General features: G+C 42.7%; 1 protein-coding gene and 1 long non-coding RNA gene across 2 annotated transcripts in view; one reads left to right on the forward strand and one right to left on the reverse strand.

Annotated features, from left to right (window-relative positions):
• Positions 1 to 22,017, forward strand: part of LOC144330039 (uncharacterized) — a 115,296-nt gene that overhangs the window by 18,539 nt on the left and 74,740 nt on the right. The window contains exons 4-5 of the long non-coding RNA XR_013395860.1: positions 15,858 to 16,025; positions 19,505 to 19,622. This is a non-coding gene — a long non-coding RNA (uncharacterized LOC144330039). The remainder of the gene's footprint in view (positions 1 to 15,857; positions 16,026 to 19,504; positions 19,623 to 22,017) is intronic.
• TMC3 (transmembrane channel like 3) overlaps positions 1 to 22,017 on the reverse strand; it is a 41,070-nt gene that overhangs the window by 10,619 nt on the left and 8,434 nt on the right. The window contains exons 4-15 of the mRNA XM_001110155.5: positions 19,806 to 19,887; positions 16,895 to 17,001; positions 15,924 to 16,022; positions 15,671 to 15,813; positions 14,049 to 14,196; positions 13,328 to 13,371; positions 9,309 to 9,456; positions 7,070 to 7,179; positions 3,998 to 4,076; positions 2,411 to 2,656; positions 1,559 to 1,687; positions 937 to 1,004 (exon numbers count right to left, since the gene is read on the reverse strand). Coding sequence (XP_001110155.1) covers positions 937 to 1,004; positions 1,559 to 1,687; positions 2,411 to 2,656; positions 3,998 to 4,076; positions 7,070 to 7,179; positions 9,309 to 9,456; positions 13,328 to 13,371; positions 14,049 to 14,196; positions 15,671 to 15,813; positions 15,924 to 16,022; positions 16,895 to 17,001; positions 19,806 to 19,887 — 1,403 coding nt within the window. The remainder of the gene's footprint in view (positions 1 to 936; positions 1,005 to 1,558; positions 1,688 to 2,410; positions 2,657 to 3,997; positions 4,077 to 7,069; positions 7,180 to 9,308; positions 9,457 to 13,327; positions 13,372 to 14,048; positions 14,197 to 15,670; positions 15,814 to 15,923; positions 16,023 to 16,894; positions 17,002 to 19,805; positions 19,888 to 22,017) is intronic.

Raw genomic sequence — 22,017 nt, forward strand, 5'->3', positions numbered from 1 at the left:
TCGTGATCCACCCGCCTCAGCCTCCCAAAATGCTGGGATTACAGGTGTGAGCCACTGCCCCCGGCCAATGTCACATATTATTTTTAATACTGTATTTGTAAAGATATTTTGCAAAATACAGCGGACTATAAGAACACAGAATTTGACAGGAGGGATATTACTTTATACCTCTCAATTGCCATGTATTTTACTGAATTATGATGAAGAGAGAGAGTGTTTTCTGGATGTATGGAACGTCCCAGGTTCTTCTTTTTTGTTTGCTTGTGTTTTAACAAATAGCACTATTTCTGGTCCAACAGGTAAAACCAGAGATGGTGGGATCATTTAAGGAGCTCTCCATTGCGGCCCACAGACACACGCATATGTGTGGGTGGGATCACAGGACCCCTTCAGCTCCTCAGTGTCTTCAAGGACAGGATTGCCATGGCCTGGGAGGTGCCATGGGTGAACAGACTTCCGTACTTCCTGCCTCCCCAAGGGTGGGCCTGCAGTCTGGGGGATGGCTGTGCTCCTGGGCTCAGTGTCTAAGTGAAAATTAGGAGGAAAATGGAGGGAGGGTGGCGAGCGAGGACAGACTGGCCAAGGTCCTCCCGCAGCCACTCGTGAAGTCCTCACTAAGGAGAAGCAGCCTCTCCTCGCAGCCTTACCCTAGTCCTCCCTAAGAGTGTATTCTGCTAGTTTCTGTGCAGATTTTTTTTTTTGGCTGTGACCAATAGTAGCTTAAACATGGATTATTTTCTTTTTAATTTCTTCCTGCAAATTTCTTAGGAAATCATCAATAAAATTAATATACATGTGAAATAGTTCTCTTGGAAACATCCTTTCTTAATGCTTATAACTGTGTTTATTATGGCCGTGCCCCATCCAGACTAAGTAAATTAAAATCTTAGCCCAGATGAGATGTAAGCAAAGGCAAGAAGAAACTTTGATACCTACCAAATCATTCCTTGGTTGTAGACTAAATGTAGCACATTCTCAGCTATTTTGAATTCTCCATATTCAGGCTGCAAGAGAAAATAAACTTGTGTATTAAACAAGTTCCAAAGTTCTTTGCATGAACCCATTTATTACAGACACTTATATAGACTTCTTTGCTTTTATGAGCACTTAGAGATCAGTGCTTGTGGGGCCCTCCCAGCAAATGGTAAATGTTAAGAAGGGGTGGGGCTGGGCCTTGTAACTTGTGCTGTAACCCCAGCACTTCGAGAGGCTGAGGCAGGAGTTCAAGTCAGGAGTTCAAGGCCAACCTGGGCAACATAGTGAGACCTCGTCTCTACAAAAAATTTTAAAACTAGCTGGGCATGGTGGCACATGCCTGTAGTCCCAGCTACTTGGGAGGCTGAGGCAGGAGGATCGCTTGAGCAAGACCCTGTCTCAAAAAAGAAACAAAAAAAACAAGGAAGTAGAAGCTCAGCTTTCTGCACCTGTCTCCTCTTCCCACTTGTATTCTCTTTCCATGTGTGCCCCTCAGCTATGCTGGACTGTTTCCCAGCCTCAGCATGAGAAAGGATGGATTTGGCCATATAAACTTTCCCAACAGACACAGCATTTTACTTACAAACTTGTTTTCCAGATCCCAACACCAGTAGTCACTTAAGTACCGCACGAAAAGTCCTCGGAAGAAGTCTATGAGCAGAATGCTCGCCACGGTGAAGAGCATGTCAATGATGGAGAGCTTCAGCATCTCCTGAAACACAGGGTGTCCCTGGATGCCACCATGCCCCACCCTTCCCACGGTCACTCTTCCTTCGGGGTGCTCCTAATCTCTGTTCATTGCTGTGGGCCCCAGCCAATGGGCCCCTCCAATGGCATCCTCATTTCTCATATTTGTAAGTTGCAGTGGGCAGAGGACTGGACTTCTGGTACATAAACGGTGCTCAATAAACATTGGGTAATTTGAATGTGAATTTTGATATCTGAGGCCAGCATCACATGAAACTAGGAAGGAATATAAGGTCTGTGGTTCTGAGCTGCTGGAGACTCGAGGCTGGTGACTCATTTCCATGGGCTAATACCTTGGTGTTGAGGTTTTCTGTACAACATGGTTAAGGGTACAGATTTTGGAGCAAATTCCTGGGCTTAGGACTTCATTGTGCTCTTTACTATCTGTGTCCTTGGGCAAGTACTTGACCACCTGTGCCTCAGTTTCCTCATCTGTGCCTATAAGGTTAACAATAATAGGACTCTTATGAGGACCAAGCATTTGGAACAGCACCCAGCACATGGTCAATATTGTCTGAGTCTTTGCACTGATTATTTTTCTTTTCTAATTTTGAGACTTGGAAAATCATAAACCTCACTGAACTTTTCTTTCTTTCTCTATAAGATGGGGCAGGGACAGCTCAGAGAGTTGCAGGGGTTAAGTGATGAGATGGATATGACAGCACTTTGTAAGGGTAAAGAGAACCACCTGACCGACGTATGTCTCCCAGCACTGGTCTTGTGGACTCTGAGGGTAGAGGCTAGTCCTGTTCGCCTTTATGAGAGGCATGGTGTAAGCTGAAATGCTGGTCTCTTCCAAGGCCCATGTGCTGTTTCTCCTGAGCCCCATTCCAGGCCGAGATGTGGACCATTTCTCTTCTTCAGGGGCTGTCCTGGTTGCAAAGAAGGTGGTAGAATCTATCCAATGACTTGTGTTATTTTTGGTAGCCATTTCCTAGGGAGAGAGAGAGAGAGGGAAGGCGGTGAGAAAGAAAAATGGCGGTCCACATATTTGTAAATGAGAATCCATCATGGACCCCAAGGGTGTCATTGCATTGCTTGGGAGTAATCATTCATCCTCTTTCTCTTTCTAGACCACCACTTGACTAGAGTTGGCCCCAATAAGGGAACACAGTGGTGTAATGGATAGTATTTATTCATCCCTAGTAAGGGTCAGAAACTGTTTCAGGTTTCTGTTAACTCTACTTATCCTCAGAAGAGCTTTAGATAAGGATTATTACCCCATGTTCAGATAAGATTGAAACTCAGTGAGTTGAAGCCTAATGCTCAAGGTCACGCTGCCAGTAAGTGTCAGGTAAAGACCCAGGTCTGTGTAACCTCAAAGCCCCAATGCAGAAAAATGACTCTCTGTGGCTTCATCTGCCTATAAGCCTTGAAATTTGATGTTAGTGTGGTATGCCTTGGGCATATAACCCTAAAAGAGCAACCCCTCTCTTCCTCCCTTTCCTCCACCATTCAGGATATCCTAATAGGTGGGACAGGTTGAAAGTGCACACCAGGTTAGGTGTGATGCCTCATACCTGTAATCCCAGCACTTTGGGAGACCAAGGCAGTGGAATCACTTGAGTCCAGGAGCCTGAGACCAGCCTGAGCAACATGGTGAAACCCCATCTCTATAAAAAAATTTTAAAAAAAAATAGCCAAATATGGTGGCATGCAGCTCTAGTCCCAGGTACTCTGGAGGCTAAAATGGGAGTACAACTTGAGCCCAGGGAGGTTGAGGCTGCAGTGAGCAGTGCTTGTGCCACTGCACTCCAGCCTGGGCAACAAAGTGAGGCCCTGTCTCAAGAAAGAAAAAAAAAAAAAGGTGGACATCAAAGATACCCTAGGCTGGGAGCAGATACTCCTGCTGGGCTGGGATAGTAAGTCCATTCTGAACTGTTCCCCATGAAATGATTATTCTGTCCTGACTTTCTAAGTGGTCTCATGGCCTTCTGCTCTTCCTGTGATCATTTGCAATAGCTGTTGATAGCCTTTTCCTGATGGGATTCAAAGAAATGGGATAGTATGATATAAAGAGTCAAAAATTCTGGAGTTCTCATCCCAGCACCATCACTTACCAGCCATGCACTGTAGCCTGAATTTCTTTATATGGGAAGCAAGGATAATTTTTCTCTCCTTACCTTGAGAAGACTCCAGCAAAGTCAAGTTTTGCACATGATTATGGAGTACAAGTACAATCAGTGATCCTGTCCACGATGATGACCCTGGTGTTGGGAGGAGGTAGCAGAGAGGGCAGAGGTGGGGCAGACAACTCTCTGGAATGGACACTCACCTCAATGCTCATGCTGTTAACCTTGTCCAGGAGAGCAATGATCAGGCTGTAGAGATTTCCCAGATACAGCACAAGGACCCTGAAAGCCACAAGCCCACCTTGAGAGACAAGACCATGACACACAAGTCCACGGTTCTAGAGCCCCCATATGGTTCTGGAGACTGTCATAGATGTATTAAGGCAGTGGCTGCCACAGTTGGTTTCCTTTAGAGTCACCTCGAGGGCATTTTTAAAAAGACAGAATTCCAGAATCCACCCTTAGTAGGTCTGGAAGGGCTCTGAAAATCATTTTACAGCCTTTCCAGGTGATTCTGCTATAGCCTATCCTTGGATCTGTACTTTACAAACACTAGTGTAGCAGAAAGTGTGAGTTTAGGAAGTGGGGCCCTAACATGTGGTTTATGAGTCATGCTTTCTGGTTTATGAATTGATTTCCCATGCGTTATCTCACTTGATCCTCACAACAGCTCTGTAATAATCCCCACTTAAGGTACAAGTGTATGAAGCACAGAGGGAGCTAAGTCACCAGCTCAAGTTCACACAATTAAAAAGCAGCAGAATGCAATTTCAGGACCTCAGTGCTCCACTTCTGAAATGCAGGCTGGGCCCCTCAGAAGCACTGAAAAGCTGTGGGTACAGCTACACCCTGTCAGCCACTGCGAGTGAATGGAATCTGCCAGCAACAGTCTGGATCAGCCAATGATCAAAGACTTGATGTCAGCTTCCCCAGTGCTGGAAGGTTTTGAAAACACATCATGGAATTTCCAGGACGCAGCCTTGGGTCTTACTGGAAACCTGTCTGGGAAAATGAAGTGAGAAAGGAAATGACAGGTTTATACACACTTCAGTGAGACAACACGTAGCCCTTAGAGAAAAATGAAACCAATTGATGGGAGAATCATGAAACCAATTGAGAAAGTTGATGGGAAAGCATCTTTATCTTGAGGAAAAGACTCCAAGTTGAAACCATCTCCCCAGGCCTTCCACATCTCCTCAAGTATAGAGTTGACCACCCGTGTGCAGGCAGTGGGCAGAGAAACAGGAAAGTGGTGTCTCCAGGGGGTAGCATTGTAGCTCACATCGGCTCTCCCTCTGAATTGAGAAAGGATTCCCGTGGGCACAATGCACTTACAGTACTGAGTACAAGGCAAGTCCCTCAGTGTGTATTCAGTAAGTGGTGGCCAAAGGAAGGATTGAATGCATTTCCTCTCCTGCTGTCTCAGCATTACCATCACTCTATGCCTTGGATAGAAGCTAATACAGTCTGCTGGTGAGTTAATGGAACTGAAATAATATGTCTTATGTTTATTACCAGAATTAGCCCTAATTTGTCTGGGGGAAGTCTCTGATGCCTCTGTTTCTCTAGTTTTGAACATGAATAATGAGGCCAATTTATATAATAGCATTGCCTTTAGACCAAATGCAATAATGGAATTGATTCCACCCAATACTTGCTAGTGAGGAAGGAGCTTCTCTCTTGCAGGTCAAAAGACATGTTGGATGGAGCAGAAAGAACAAGGAATAGGAGCCAGGGAGCTGAGAGCCTCATCCCAGATCTGCCCTGGGCCATGAAGGTTTGACCAACTCCATGCTCTTCCTAGTCATGTTTTCTCTCTTTGAAATGACAGTTGAATTTCAGGAGTTGGAAATTACGGCTTTCAAGCCAAACCATACCCTTGCCTATTTTTGTCAGTAAAGTTGTATTGGAACACGACCACACCTGTTCATCGCCTTATGGTCTGTGGCTGCTTTCATGCTAGAACCTTAGAGTTGAGTAGTGGTGATACAGACTTACCCACAAAACCACAAATATTTACTATCTAGTTCTTTTTGGGAAATGTTTGCCAATTCCTGAATGAGAGCAAATCTTCCCAAAGTAGTCTGTGGAAAATTAGTTCTATAGAATGTTATTAGGTGTTACAAAAGGAAACGGGGAGAAACCAGTGTAGACCAGGGTGAAGGTGTGAGCAGGTAAGAAGGGCTCTCACTGCCTCCCTCTGCCACTTTCAGTTTAACAATGCCTCACCCAGCCCTACTACAGTAGCTGAATTTGTAGATGAAGAGACCATACTCCAGGGAGGACAGGCAGATTTTTCAGGAAAATACTGATAAAGCCAGTGCTCAAAATGAGTGTGGCTGTTCCGACTCCCACAGAAGGTGTTCCAGGACGTTCCCTTGGGTACACCAGTCTTCCCCAACCACCTGCTGTCACAGCCACTGACCATCCTGGCAAAGCTTCCAGGCATATCCACAAGGAACTCTTTGAGTCTATACTTTAGGGGAACTGTCCACAAAGCGTTGACTGTTCTTATTGCATCTGGAAAAACAACATGCGTCCCTCTCACCACTCAGAGTTAAACCACGGAGAAAACAGAACAGTGAGGAAAACCAAACACACTGCCAGTCCTCTTCTTGGTTCCCTTTTGTTCATTTGTTTGTTTGTTTGTTTTAGAGTTTTGCTTTTGTTGCCCAGGCTGGAGTGCAGTGGCGTGATCTCGGCTCACTGCAACCTCTGCCTTCCGGGTTCAAGCGATTCTCTTGCCTCAGCCTCCTGAGTAGCTGGGATTACAGGCATGCGCCACCACGCCCAGCTATTTTTTTTTTTTTTTTAGTAGAGATAGGGTTTCTCCATGTTGGTTAGGCTGGTCTTGAACTCCCGACCTCAGGTGATCCACGCGCCTTGGCCTCCCAAAGTGCTGGGATTACAGGCGTGAGCCACTGCACCCAACCCTTGGTTCCCTTTTGTGTCCTCTTTTTCTGCCTGTTCTTCCTTTCTTCCTTTCCTTTCTCCTCCTCCTCCTCATCCTCTTCTTCTTCTTCATTCCTTTTCATCCATTTCTTCTACCCTTGTCATCCTGGTCCTCCTCCTCCCTTCCTCCTTCTATTCTCCTGCCTCCTCCCCTATCCCTCCTCTTGGGTTATGCTTTTCTTGAGTTGCATCCATACGTAAAGTTCTGTGCTGAGTGTCTGAGAGAAAAGAAGCAAGCCCTGGTTCTTGAGGCACTTACATTCCCACTGTGAGTGGGCACATGGGTGAGCCACAGGTGGCATTTCTGGGCAGGACTGTTGTACCTTGCAAGCTGGAAGCGCAGCGTGGTCCTGGGGTGGTACATCTCTAAGGCAGCAATGAGGTCAAAGGCTGATGGTGCTATCATGGTGACGAGGGAGACCACCACACTGACCTGTTGAGAGAGCACATGCCAGAGCCAGGCATTCCCAGGACCCCTGATCAAGCCTCACCATGTGCATTTGATCTCTTTCACTAATATTGGATCAGTGGGTATCCACAGGGTCCTTGGATCCTCCATGGAAAATCTCCCCAAATCTCTGCTAATTAGCTTTTTTCAAAAGGCGGCCACCACTTTATCATGGCCTTTTTTTTTTTTTTTTTTTTGAACTCTCCTTAAATGTTCTGAGGACACTCATACACGCCATTTGGGATTCACTAGGCCACGTGCGGTGGCTCACACCTGTAATTCCAACACTTTGGGAGACTTGTGAGGCTGCAGGAGAATTGCTTGAGGCCAGGCATTGAAGACCAGCCTGGGCAACACAGCAGGATTCCATTTCTACCAAAAAAAAAAAAAAGAAAAAATCTGGCACATGCCTATGGTCCCAACTCATTGGGAGGCTGAAGCAGGAGAATTGCTTGAGGCTAGGCATTCAAGATTAGCCTGGGCAACACAGAAAGACCCCATCTCTACCAATAAAAAAAGGGGGGGCAAATGCCTATGGTCCCAGCTTGTTGGGAAACTGTGGCAGAAGAATTTCTTGAGCCCAGAAGTTCGAGGCTGCTGTGAGCTGTGATTGGACCACTGCACTCCAGCCTGGGCAACAGAGTGAAACCTTGACTCAAAAAGCAAAAAGGATTCACTAACATTTCTGCCACAATTTCCCCAATTACCATCTCACAGTATTTATACTTCCCTGACCTTGGATGGAAGACGGAAATAACTGCAACTATTACCAATAGAAAAGGAAAGCCTGAGAGGTAATGTAATATTCTTTCTGTACATGGAAGATTAATTATCTAGAGAATTATGCCCGGGTTTTGTTTCTCTGTACTTACAGCAGAAGAAAGAGGAGTTTTAGCTGGTACAGATGTTTGAGATAAAATAAGAAATAATTTCTGAATATATCTTTAAAAAATTATTCATATTTCTATCTGTAAACATACAAGTACACAGTAATTCAATTGGCATAAAATAGAGGCATGGGAAAAGGTTACCTAGGGTAGAGTAGACTCAGATTTTGATAAATTACTGTACATTGATAAATATGCACATGGCAAATTGATGACTATCTTACACACCTTTCTTTTTAAATCCCAACAGGGGGTAATAATTTTCATAGAAATGATCTGAGAGGTGGTTTTTGTGCTATTTCTGCCTTTCAAATATGTACAGATAAATTGGGCCAACTTTTCAGGACAATGGTCTTAAAATGAATATTTAGAATTCCAAAATTATTCATAAGCATTCACTTGGTGATTTTCTATTTATGAGAATATTCACAAAACGGAGGTCGGGGGAAGATGATTGTTTAAAAAATAAACCATTTGTGTAGAGCTGGTTCTGGAAGCATTATTTGTCATTTAGATATTCAGAAACTACCTAAATATTCACAAATGGCACCTGGTGAACTTTAATCCATGCGATGGAATATGTGCAGTTGTTAATTCCAATCTGCAGCTAGAATCAATCTGTGGAACATGGATGTGAAGAAACAGATGTGCAAAAGGCAAAACACAGTCGGTGGGGCTCAAGGTAGAGAACAGTGTGAATGCTTGAAGGCGTTTTTGAATCAAACTCTTTCCCAAAGGAGATGAATAAAATTGCCCTTCTGGCTCAAAGTCCTTATAGTCCATGCTCTAGGACAAGAGGACTAAAGTTTTTTCCTAGAGGTATTCCCACCTAACCCACATAAGGAACAAAGAGGCAGGCTACTTTTCTGTCTCTCTCTCTCTCGTGTTTTTATTTTTGTTTTTGTTTTTTTGAGACGGTCTCACTCTGTTGCCCACACTGGAGTGCAGTGGCATGATCTTGGCTCACTGCAGCCTCTGTCGCCTGGGTTCAAGAGAGTCTCCTGCCTCAGCCTCCCAAGTAGCTGGGACTACAGGTGTGCACCACCACACCCAGCTGATTTTTGTATTTTTAGTAGAGACAGGGTTTCACCATGTTGGCCAGGCTGGGCTCGAACTCCTGACCTCAAGTGATCCACCTGCCTCCCAAAGTGCTGGGATTACAGGCATGAGCCACCGTGCCTGGCTATGTCTCTTTTCTAGGGTGCTGCGGGTAATGGCAGTTGGTACCTCATTCTTTTCCCAAAGTGTCAGCTCCTTCTTCGACTGCTCCAGCTTCTGGGACCGGTCCACCACAAAGTAGATGAGATAAATGCTTCCAGCCAATGAGAGAAGCACCAGGATGTTGGCAATAATCCTCAGGCAGATGGTCACTGCCCTGGGGAGAGAAGCAGGCATGAGGACAGCACACAGGGTCCTGCTCACAGCACCGCGATGCAAAGACAACACTACTTGGGGACCGGAACACATCCACTGCCAAGAGGATTCTCTGCCCTGAAGCATCAGTGCTCTTCCAGCCCACCTCACCCCATACCCTAGAATTCCTCATTTCCTAAGAGATCAACAACCAGTCATAAATTCAACCAGCCTGCATCAGTGGGGCTTGAAACAAACAGACGAACAAATAAACGCCTCTGGTTTTAGAGACAGAGTTATTTGGGTTTCAGTTCTAGCTTTGCTACTTAAAATTGGAGTCTTGTGGTATGCACATTAAAGATATAGGAATTCAAGTAAATGTGTTCAGCAGAGGGAGGGAGGAAGGAAGGCAGGGAAGAAGAGAGGAAGGGAGGACACATGATTCTGCCTGTCATCCCATATAATGAATATGACATTGTACAGTCATGTGCTGCACAATGGCAATTTGGTCAATGACGGAATGCTATACGACGGTGTTCCATAAGATTATAATGGAGCTGAAAAACTCCTACGGCCTAGGATATTGTAGCACAATGCATTGCCCTCACATGTTTGTAGTGATGCTGGTGTAAACAAGCCTACTGCACTACCAGTTGTATAAAAGTATAGTACATGCAAGTATGTACAATACATATTTGATAATGATATTAAGTGACTGTTACTGGCTTAGGTATTTACTATGCTTTTTAAAATCATTATTTTAGGGTATACTTCTACTTATTTAAAACAAAATGTTAACTGTAAAACAGCCTCAGGCAGGTCCTTCAGGAGGCATCCAGGGTAAGGCACTGTTACCATAAGAGATGACACCTCCGTGCGTGTTATTGCCCCTGAAGACCTTCCAGTGGGACAAGATGTGGAGGCGGAAGGCAGTGATATTGATTATCCTGACCCTGTGCAGGCCTAGGCTAATATGTGTGTTAGTCTTTTGTTTTTTTGTTTGTTTGTTTGTTTTTGTTTTGTTTTGTTTTGTTTTGAGACGGCATTTTGCTCTTGTTGCCCAGGCTGGAGCGCGATGGTGCAATCTCAGCTCACTGCAACCTCTGCCTCCTGGGTTCAAGCGATACAGTCTCCTGAGTAGCTGGGATTACAGGCGCTTGCCACCACGCCTGGCTAATTTTTGTATTTTTAGTGGAGACAGGATTTTCCCATGTTGGTTAGGCTTGTCTCAAAACTCCTGACCTCAGGTGATCTGCCCACCTCGGCCTCCCAAAGTGCTGGGATTACAGGTGTACACCACCATGTCTGGCCTGGTCTTAGTTTTTAACAAAAAGTGTAAAAAGTAAAAAAAAAATAAAAATAAAAATAAGACAAAGCTTGTAGAATAAGGATACAAAGAAAAATGTTTTTTGTACAGCTGTACCATGTGTTTGTGTTTTAAGTATTACAAAAGAGTCAGTTTTTAAAATTTAAGAGTTCATAAACAAGTGACAGTAAACTAAGATTAATTTACTATTAAAGAAAGAAACCTTAAGAAATAAATTTAGTGTAGCCTCAATATAGAGTGTTTATAAAGTCTACGCTAGTATGCAATTGTGCCCTGGGCCTTCACATTCACTCATCACTCATTCACTGACTGACTCAGAGCAACTTCCAGTCCTGCAAGCTAATTCATGGTAAGTGCCCTATACAGGTGTACCATTTTTAAATCTTTTATACCACATTTTATTGCACCTTTCTATGTCTAGATATGTTTACATACACAAATACCATTGTGTTACAATTGCCTACAGTATTTAGTACAAGTGGCATGCTGTTCAGGTTTGCAGCCTAGGAGTAATTGGCTACACTATATAGCCTAGGTGTGTAGTAGGCTATACCATCTAGGTTTGTGTAAGTACATTTTATGATGTTCACACAAGGACAACATTGTGTTAAGACATGTTTCTTAGAATGCAATCCCATCACTATGCAACATCTGACTGTATTCCTTTGGTAGTTTCTTAATTGTCTTTTCCCTTTAGAAGAAAGCTCTAAGCTTTTTAGCCTTTTTCAATGCTGTTATCTTCAGCTCTTAAAACAGGCTTAGCATATATGGATGCTTCATAAATATTTGCTACATGAATAAGTAAATAAAGGAGCAACTAGTGGGAGACACGGGGCTCATCTCTTTCCTAATTTGGTCTCACTTCTCATATGCCTCTGATAGTGAGGGCAGATGTGTGAATCAGTAATGATTCTAGTACTTACATACATGTTTCAGGTTTTAACTGAAACACATCCATTTTTTTTCTAACACTGGAGAACAACTCCCTGTCTGACTTCGATTGGCCTATTTTGAAGGTACCTTCTTCTGCCAACTTTGGAGCTTGTCTGAGCCTGGCTAAGGCCTGGAATCCCAGGCCTTTTTGTAGGTAGTTTATGTGGAAAGTGATCCCAGAAACCAGGAGTGCAGGTCCTGGAGTGGAGCAGGAAAGAGGGGCCATCAGTACAAGGATATGCAGTGGGGCTGGCAGCAGCTAGAGGCAAATGCAGGGCCTTCTGAGGGACTTATGAAATGCCTGACAGAACTGTCTGCCCAGTGTGAAATAGGAAAGCATTTATTCTATTCCCAGCGGTCCAGGGTAGCTCCATGAGCATTCACTCCCAGCATTGCACCCAGCCTCTTGGTTGCATGTGCATGTGTGTTGACTGGGATCTTGTGGATGCCCTACACAGCAGCCTCAGAAGATCCCTGGGGCACCAAACAGTGGGTACTAGCAAGGGGTACATGCATGCAGCTGGTGGTAGCCTGCACAGTCCTGCCCAGTAGCAAGGGCTGGAGAAAGGTATGGCCAAGAGGATTTGAAGGGACACCCAAGGTATACCATCTTCTCCATGAAATTTCTACCCACTGGGGACCTTGGGCAGGTCATAACACCTCCCTCTACATGTGTTTTGGCCCTTGATTTGCACAGTGAGGAAACATTCCCAAATGAGACGATAAATGTCACTTTGCTTGGTAAAAATGACAACATGGCACAGTACGTTATTATTATTACCAACTCTGGTGGAGGAGAACTACAGAGGGAGAATCAGATGGCAGAATCCCATACTTTTATTTTGTAGGTGAGGAACTTCCAGTTCATGAAGTTCAGAAGCATTTCCCAGGTCATCGACATTAATGACAAAGAGAGGACTAGAATCCATGTCTTCTGACTCCCTATGGACAGCCCTTTTCGACTCCTCTCCCACTCCCTAAGCTCCGTCATTATTCCAGAGGCTGGGTGTGTTTCCTTAATTCCCCATGTCCTTTTCTACAAGTCCTCTGAAAGGGCTTTCTGCACTGTAGAAAGTAATCATGAGGGCTAAATAACCAGTAAGGATGTGGGATGAACAGATCTACCTGTCTCCATGAAGTCAGGGCCATTGCCCTTCCCTGGGAATGGCTTTCCCTTTCATTAGTTCTCTGGTTGAAGGGCTTCACCCTCACCAGCATAGCTCTCAAGATCTCGAGAAGAATCTTGAACCTAGGAAATCATCTTGAAAGGCTTGTGAACATCAACTGGATAATATTTGTGTCTTATGACTTGTTTCTAAATAAAGCTAGTCTTAACAGCATAAGTTGGTGCTCAAAGTACCTCTTTTATTATCTAAGTAAAAGAGTAAGAAATAAGAAACTGGTCAATTTCAGACCCTCTCACCCTTATTACAGGATCTATGGAAGGAGGAAGTCATCCTAAATATTGCTAAGGAAAAAGTCATTCAGTTCCCTCAGATCACATTATGAGAAAGGAAGAAAGAAGAGCTGCCTGACAATTATCAAAATAAGATATAGATGATCTGGTAGTTTTTGTACCAAACTAAAAACAAAACTTATCAATGAATTCAACATGGGGAGTAATAATACCTACAGGTTTTTGCTTTTCTTTTTCTCCTGTTCTTCCAGTATAGCTTCCTTTAAGAAAAATACATACAGCAATAAAAGCTTAACATCATCATTAATTATAAATCATTAGAAATAATTTACCCAGTAATTTAGCTCATACCTTCATTGTCTAGGACTTTATTCTGAAGGATTCAATTGATGTAAATGAATTAGATATCAATGATCTAATAATCAATTGAAAAAATATATTGGCGGTTGGGAAGAGGGATTGGGAAATAGTATGGCTGTAATAATTTAAATTAAGTAATTTTTTTTCTCAAAATAGTGCACCATTTAGCTGTCTGTATAGTTCAATAGAGCTAAGTCTCTGAATATTTTTGATTGCATTATTTTCTAAGAAGTAAAAGTCTATATCCCTCACATATATGTATTCATTCATTTTCAGGTTATATACATGCAACATGGTAATAATCCATTATGTAAATTATCTAAAATATACAAACTGAAATTTTAAAAGGATAAAACGGAAAAATTTAAAAAGAAAGAAGTTTCAAAATGTTTCTGCCTCCCTTCATTGAGTCATTTGGTACATTTCCTGGAGCATGTTCACCTCACTTTGGAAACAACTGCCCTGGACAATGAACATCAATGGGAAAAGGATGGTTCTGGCTTCCAGCTGAGGACTGGCGGCTGGCTCTGACCCCGGGCTGCCCACCCCCGCAGGCTGCACAGGCCCACTCACTCACCCTGATGCTGTTCACGATGGCAGCTGTTTTGCTCTCTGCAGCCTCTGGGTTTCCAATGAGGTAATCCCAGGCACAGAACACCCGCCAGCAGAAGGTGTAGTTTTCATTGGAAGCACTGGCAAGGCTCATGCGGGAGTTCTTAGCCATCCTGCCAAAGAGGAGCACAAACAGGTTATAGGAGTCTCAGGAATAGGGGGCTGGAGCTAGCACCCACGGAGCCTGTGTGAATTAGAATAGGCTGCTCCCCTCTGGGTGGACGCAGCTCCTCAGGTCACGGCTTGGACAGCACAGCACCGACTGGATTTCAGCCTGTACTTGTGACCTCAGCAACAGTTTGGAACAGCGTGAAAACTGTGATGGCCCATTATTGTATGAGTTCATTTGACAAGGGGTCCCACCACTGTGGTACCCAGCAGGTCACTGCAGGTGTGTGTGCCCCAGTAGCCAGCTTTTCTCATCTCTGTGCAGCTGTGATTGTGAAATAAAATATTTCCTTTGAATCAGTCTTCTTGGAGCTCCTTCCCGTGGGAACTCTACCCCATGGGACTCCACATAACATGCTGGGTCCCTCTTTCACACATTTCTTTAGATATTTGAAGGCAGGAGTCATGAACCCTCCTTAGGTGAAACTCTCCCTACTTTTCAGAGCCTTTCTCCTGCAATAAGCTCTCCTTTCCATCCATATTTCTTGCTTCCAAGTTTGCTCTAATCTGTCTCTTATGTCTAGTAAAGGGCCGAGTCTTCGATGTGGGTCCTGGAAGCCACCAGGAGCTAACCTGGAAAGCTTCAGGGGAACTGAAGGCCCCCAGGTCATTATGCACATCCTCAAGTATTGTTTATTTGTTTATTGTCTCTTTTACCCCAAACCACTTCTATCTGCATTTTGCTAACATTCCACAAGTGGGTAGGGCGATGAACGGTGGTTACACAATCAAGCAGAAGCAGCAGGTGAGCCAGCGTGGGTGGGGCCAGCTTTTCCGGGGGTTTGGAGCCTCCTTGTCAGTCTGCATTTCTCTAGCTCCCACACGGAAGCTTGGAATGGTAAGCCAGAAGGGAACCTGGTGATATTCTGAGGCAACGTGCCCATTTTACAGATGAGGCCCAGGGAAGGAAGGTGAGCTCCTGCAGGTTTCACAGTGAGGGTGGTGCAGGGCTCCTAACCCCACCAGATTGTTTCTTTTGCATTTTGCCTCCTCCGGTGATGACCTAGAGGTGCCAACTGAATCACAGCACACACAAGCCTGGCCTTCGCAAAATTTGTAGCTAGATCACAGGCAAACAAACATACAACCAAAGGAGGACGTTTTGCTTTCTGCAACCTCTGGCCACCTAGATCATATTGCTTATGTCCCTATTGGTGCAGCTACTGCATTGTCTAAAATTACATGAACTGGTAAATCTATATGATTCTTGTATTTCCAGGCCTAATATAGGACCTAGTACAAAGCAGTAAGTGTTCAATAAGTACTTGTTAAAATGAACATGCCTCTTTTAGCTTTGGTCTTCTCATCTGTAAAATGGATACAGCTATGTCTTAACTTTACAGGGCTATTGACAAGATTAGATGACATTACACATATCATAATGCTTGATATGTATTTTGAGAAATCGAGCAGTCATACTTTTTTAAAAGAATGATGAAGCTGTAAGCAAACACTGCCATCCCCACTAGGAAATACGCCAAGGGCAGCCGGTAGCCAGCTCTCCCGATCTTCCTCTCCCTGCCATAGTATCCGTAGAAGAGGACTGAGTACTGGAGGTAGCCCTGCAAAGAAAACACTCAGTGTCATTTCTGGTTCCCATTCCCAGGTCTCAGAACTGTGGCCCATCCACCCCTTCCCTCAAGACAAGAGTGTGGCCAAGCATCAACCTCACCCCCAGAGACCAAACGGTGTCCAGGTCTTGGGCTGATGAAACCTGCTCCTTGGGGATGGTCTTTCTGGCCGTGCTTCCAAAGGGCTGGCCTGCAATCAGCTGGTGAGAGAAGAAGGCTTGTTATGTGGTCCTCTGGGTGGGAGGGGACCAGGAGAAAATGAGAGATTGATCTCCATGTGCTTGTGAAAATGCCACACATAAGAGATCTCCAGGGGGTGGATTTCTGCTTGATTTTCATTAATGAAAAATTAATCTTGGGTGGCCAGATTTTCTTTTTGCCTGACTAGAGCTCACCTGGGTGTGCTCTCTCTCAGCTAGACATGGTTTCTACAGGTGGATTACTAAGGCCCCTGTTGGGAAATGGCCCATTTACTTTTTGAGGATAACGTTTAGTTGAAAATGGATTTTATTTCTTTAATTTATATAAATGTAAGAGGCACAAGTGTGGTTTTGTTACATGGATATATCGTGCTATATCGTCTGGGGTTTAGTGTACCCATAACCTGAATAATGTACATGGTCTGGATATTATTTCAACTTTGGACTGGCAAACTGGCTGGTTGGCCAAGTCCAGCCTGTGGCCTTTTTGTATGGCCCAAGAGCTAAGAATAGTTTTGCATTTTTAAGTGGTTGGGGAAAAAAATCAAAAGAATTTATATAAAATTCAAATTTCAGTATTCATAAATCAAATTGTATTGAAACACAGCCACATCCACTGGTTGATATACTGTCTATGGGTGCTTTCATGCTACATGGCAAATTTGAGTCATTGTGACGGACACCAAATAGCCCACGAAGCCTAAAGTATTTATTCTGTGGCCCTTTACAGAAAAAGTTTGCCAAGCCCTGCTTTACTCAAACACATGTATGTTCCTCCCCACAATGACAACCAGAGGAGCCATTTTATGCGACTGCTGTAATGTCTCCTCTTTTTAACGAGTGGTACTTTTTTCTCTCCTGAAACACCTTACCTCTGGAATGACAATAAAAGCACCTGTCATAATGGTGAGCACAATATTAATTCCAAATAACCATCTCAAGAATATGAAATAGGAGGCAACGCCAGATCCAAAATGACCTAAAGACAGACAAGATAATGAGAACAGTTTAAGTAAAATCCTCATAGTGCAAGAAATCCTACAAAAAGAACACCATAACTTTTCTTACATCCACAGGAGATAGAGTAAGAATGCCATTATTGTACCAATCGGGGTGTTCCTTCCTGAGTGTTAACTTAGACAGATCAAGATGCCCCTGAATATCAATCAGTTTTACAGGCAGGAAAAATCTCTAGTTTGCCTAAAATGCTATTTGATAGTCACTTCACTAATGACATATTCATCTAAAATGGTCTTATCAAATTTCTAATATTTCATGTATGTTAACAAGTATCAGCATCTTTTAAGAATTTGGTATATTTCTTATCTATTTTGCATCATTTTGAGAATTTCAAGGATTTTGCTAAGGGTTTTTTTGCCTTAATTTCAAGATAAAACACAATTTGCTAGATGCTCACAATAGTGGACAGTGGGTGAAGAGTACAAAGGAACTCTCTTTCCGACTTTTCTATACATCTAAACTTATTCTAAAATAAAAAGCATAGTAAAAACAAATTTATAACTATTGAGAAAATCCAGGAGCATAGAATAACTTAGATGAGGACGTAGGCAACAATTCCACAACATTCTGGAGTAGGTAGTTTCATGTCATTAAAAAAAAAAAAAAACTCTTAAATTTGTATTTCAAATCTAGTTTATGTTTGTCATAATGAGTAGCAAAACACAAAACATCACAAGGACAAGAAAAATTACCTATTCTGTGATCACTAAATTAAAATCACTATTAGAATTACTTTCTATTAATCTTTTAGTGTAACCTTCCACAATTATCCTATGCAAATAGTGTTTTTGTATAAGATTGGCATTTCTCTCCAGCATACATCTTCAATTATCAATATATTACAAGCATTTTCTCTTGCCAAAAATACTATTCTATAACATAAATTTTATTGTTCCATTAAGTGAATTTTCCATAACTGATTTAAACTATTCCCCACGACTTGACATTTAGGACATTTCCAACTGTTCACCAGGGTGAATAGTTCTATAATAAATAATTTCTGTCTAAGATAAGGTTTCCTAGAAGCAGAGCTTGAGAAAGGGATTTGGCTACAGGTGATTTGTTGAGGAAGCACTCTCCATAGAGAAGATGTGAAGGAGTCAGGGAAGGTCAGGGGAAAGAGCCAGGGAAGGGCACCATCTTAGCTGCAGCCTAGCTGAGTCTATCCCATCAGGAGCTCTGCAGCATGAATTGCACCACTGAGTTGGTCCCACTGGGAGCAAGGGATCAGACTTGAATCCTGCTCTGTTAATGGTCACTGCCTCTAGACTCCGGCTGGTGAGTGTGGGATTGGTGTGATAGGAGGTAGTCCTGGGGCAATTCCCTGAAGGGGAGCAGCTGAGTGACAAGCAGTCCATACTCAGCAGCAGAGGAAAGGGTAGACCAGCCAAGGAAAGGCAAACTGGGTACAGCACTAATGGCAGTGGCTGCAGCCTTGTTTGTTTAGTTTATTATGGTTTTCTCTGTTTTTGTTTTTTTTGTTGTTTTGTTTTTAGGAAACGGAAGCATATTACCGAAGTATGTAACATTTTGAAGACTTTTGGTACATATTAAAACTTTTTAAAAAAGAAATACTGTCCTAATTTACATTTCCGCCAGCATATCAAATTGTTTGATCCATTTAAATATTCAACATGTTTTTCCCAGTTTGTCATCTAACTTTTAGCTTTATTTTTTATGTATGTAAATTTTATTTTTTTAGGTAATTAAATATAACAGTACTTTTTCCTCCTTCACTTTTATGATTAGATATGTCTGCATTCTGCAATCATAATATCTATTGTCTATTCAAATATGTAATGGAATTTCAAGTGAAGGAATTAAACTTACTCTTTAAAACAATTGAATCAATTGTTCCAGTGATATTTATGCAGTAATTCAGACTGACTTCAATAATTATTGCATGCTAAAATTCTAAAAGTCTAAGTGTATTCCTATCTGTTCCTGAATTTTTTCTTACTCCTTTGATTTGCCAGTCAATTCCCACACTATTCTATACTGCTTCAGCTGTTGTAGCTTTATGATATATTTTAATATCTTGATCTTACAACTTCATTTGCATTCTTCTTTATACTTTTTAAATTAATCTCTTGGATATTTTTCTTCCTATAAGTTTTATGATCATTTTGTTAAATACTTAGAAACAATACATTGAGATTTTTATTTGATTGCATCAAACTTGTAAATTAATTTTGGGAAAATTAACATTTTCCAAATATTAAATCTTTGTATGCGTTTTAACAAGACTTTTATATCCTGTGGTATAATTTTACAGTTTCCTTTACTTTGGACTTATTGTTAAATCTATTCCAGATACTGTGTGTGTCAGTGTGATCATGGACATGATTTATTTATTTATTGGCGCATGTTTTCTAAATGGGCACAATTATCTCTATGAAAATGCAGATTTTTGTATTTGTGTTTTGCAGTTCCCTGAGCTACCCTCTTACTCATTCTCATAGGTTTTCACCTGATCCTTTCGGGGTTTGCATTTTATCTGACTGAAGGAATGAACTGGGAGAGAACAGCAGAGCCACAGCGGAATGTGGAAAGGCCTACATCGAGACTGTTCCCATCCTGGCAGGTGGTGGGGACAAGTATCTTGTCTTCTGGATCTGTTGTCCCATGTGGTGTCCGGTGACCCTGCTATAAGAGTGCCCTCAGCTGCACAGCATAAGGACCAGAAAACAGCAGACTCTCCTTAGGCTGTGATTGGCCACTAGTATTGCATTCCTGCTCCACTCTCCAAGTGTAAATACTTACTCTCAATTTTCTTTATCCTCATTTCCCAGGGAATGAAGATGACCACAAAGTTACAGGCGAGACGAGCAAATTTCCGCCAGAGCTAGACAAGAGGGGTCAGGATTAGATGTCACATTCATGAAGATGGCAATGATTGTGCAGTACTAGGCACCTAAATGTAGTATACCAGACACTCCCTCTGGTAATCCCTTTAATTATGGATTATGGCTTCATAGGCCTTTAAGCTGCACTAGAACCAAAGTAGCTCCCTTCTCTGTGCTCCTAACCAGGTGAATGGACACCGGCTTTGGATAAATAATGCAAGCTGCAGCCCCATAGAATATGCACCTCAATATAGACACCACCCAGTCCGTGGTATCTGTATTGAGGTGCGTATTCTATAGGGTTGCAGTTTGCATTAGCCATCCCATTCCTGATGCGGGGTATCTCTTGCTCTTTGAGGAAAGAAAAAGTTTAACTTTTGGCAATTACATCTTAAAACCACAACACACAGTAGAAATTACTTGAGGAATGATATATGAATAAATCCACTTGATCTTGCCATAAACCTAAGGGGGTTCTGAGAATGTGCCCCAGGAATCTGGATGCCTAACAAACTCCCCAGGTGATTACAAGCACATCCCTGTTTAAGGACCAAGAGTCTAGAGCCTACCCTGAAAATGAGCCCCACTCTAATGTGTGACTTGCCTCCTGCTACAGCCTCTTTCCTGGATAGAGCTGTCGGGGATAAGGTCTAAAAATTTGTCTTGTAGTTTTGGCTGGGTGCAGTGGCTCATGCCTGTAATCCTAACACTTTGGGAGGCCGAGGTGGGCAGATCATGACATCAGGAGTTCAAGACCAGCCTGGCCAATATAGTGAAACCCAGTCTCTACTAAAAATACAAAAATTAGTCGGGCGTGGTGCCATGCGCCTGTAGACCTAGCTACTCAGGAGACTGAGGCAGAAGAATCGCTTGAACCCAGGAGGCGGAGGTTGCAGTGAGCCGAGATCATGCCACTGCACTGCAGCCTGGGTGACAGAGTGAGACTGTCTCAAAAAAAAGAAAAAAAAAAAAAGGTGTCTTATGTTTTTAAGATGAAATTGCCAAAAGTTTAAAAAACATTTCTTAAAGGGGAATAAAACAAGACATGCCCTGACACTAGTTCTGCTTCCAACAAAGTTGGCAGGTTGTGCATTTTTACACACACACAATCTGGGTTTGTGCTGGAAGTAAATGATATCATTGCAGAAAGAGGGATTACAAATGTAATTATGACATTCTGAGCTATAAGACTGCACATGGTCCCGGTACAGACATGTATGATAATGTCATTCTGGACATGTCTGCTGAGGCCAGAATGGCTGCTTGTAAATGAAAATCTGAATTTTATCAGAAGTTTATCAGAAGTTGTTCATCTTCTGTTCATGATTTGAGAGCCAACTCAAATACAGTCACTCCCATGAACACAAAATCTCTGTAGCCAGAAAAGAAATTCTCCGATTTGTAAACTCCCCTAGCAATAATTTTTGGTCTCTCTCATAATGTTTATCATATCCTACCTTACATTACCTTAATTTTGTTCGCCTAGCTTGTCTCCTAGAGCCTAGAGAGGGAGATGGAGGCTTTCTGATCATTTATTACCCCAGTATCCAGAGGAAGGGGTGCTCCATCATCCTTTGGCAAGGGTTTGGTGTTGGAAAGCATTTGAGTCTCTGGCTCGTTTTAAATCCCTGAAGACTAAGAAGCACGGGGCGGAAAGCCAGAGACCTGAGTTCTAGCTGTAGTTTCACATCTATCTCACTATGTGTCCCTGGGGAAGTTATTTTCTTTCCTTGGGTTCCATTTCTCCATCTGTATAAGAAGTCAGATTCAATTAGTGGCATTCAGAATGCTCTTTAAATTTAAAGTTGTATGAGAATTTTCATACATGTAACAGCCTAAGGTAGGGCAGCTTTTGTAGGTGGGGGTAAAAAATCTCCCCCACCACCCCACCAGTAGTGCTTGAGGAGCCAGGGTCCTCCAACTCAGGTTAGAGAGCACTGGATTGAATGGCCCAAGTTTGCTCATTCTGGGAATAAGAGTCTATACAAGTTGGCCCAAAGGAACTTCTTAAAGGAAAATGTGATTGAAAAAGGTGATTTGTTGATAACGTGTTCAGTAAGGCATGGGGGAAAAAGTTTCATGCTTCTCTGATGATTTATACCAAATCTCCATGGCAAAAGCCTTGAAAC

Source organism: Macaca mulatta, chromosome 7, assembly GCF_049350105.2.
Source record: "Macaca mulatta isolate MMU2019108-1 chromosome 7, T2T-MMU8v2.0, whole genome shotgun sequence".
NCBI classification, from domain to species: domain Eukaryota; kingdom Metazoa; phylum Chordata; class Mammalia; order Primates; family Cercopithecidae; genus Macaca; species Macaca mulatta.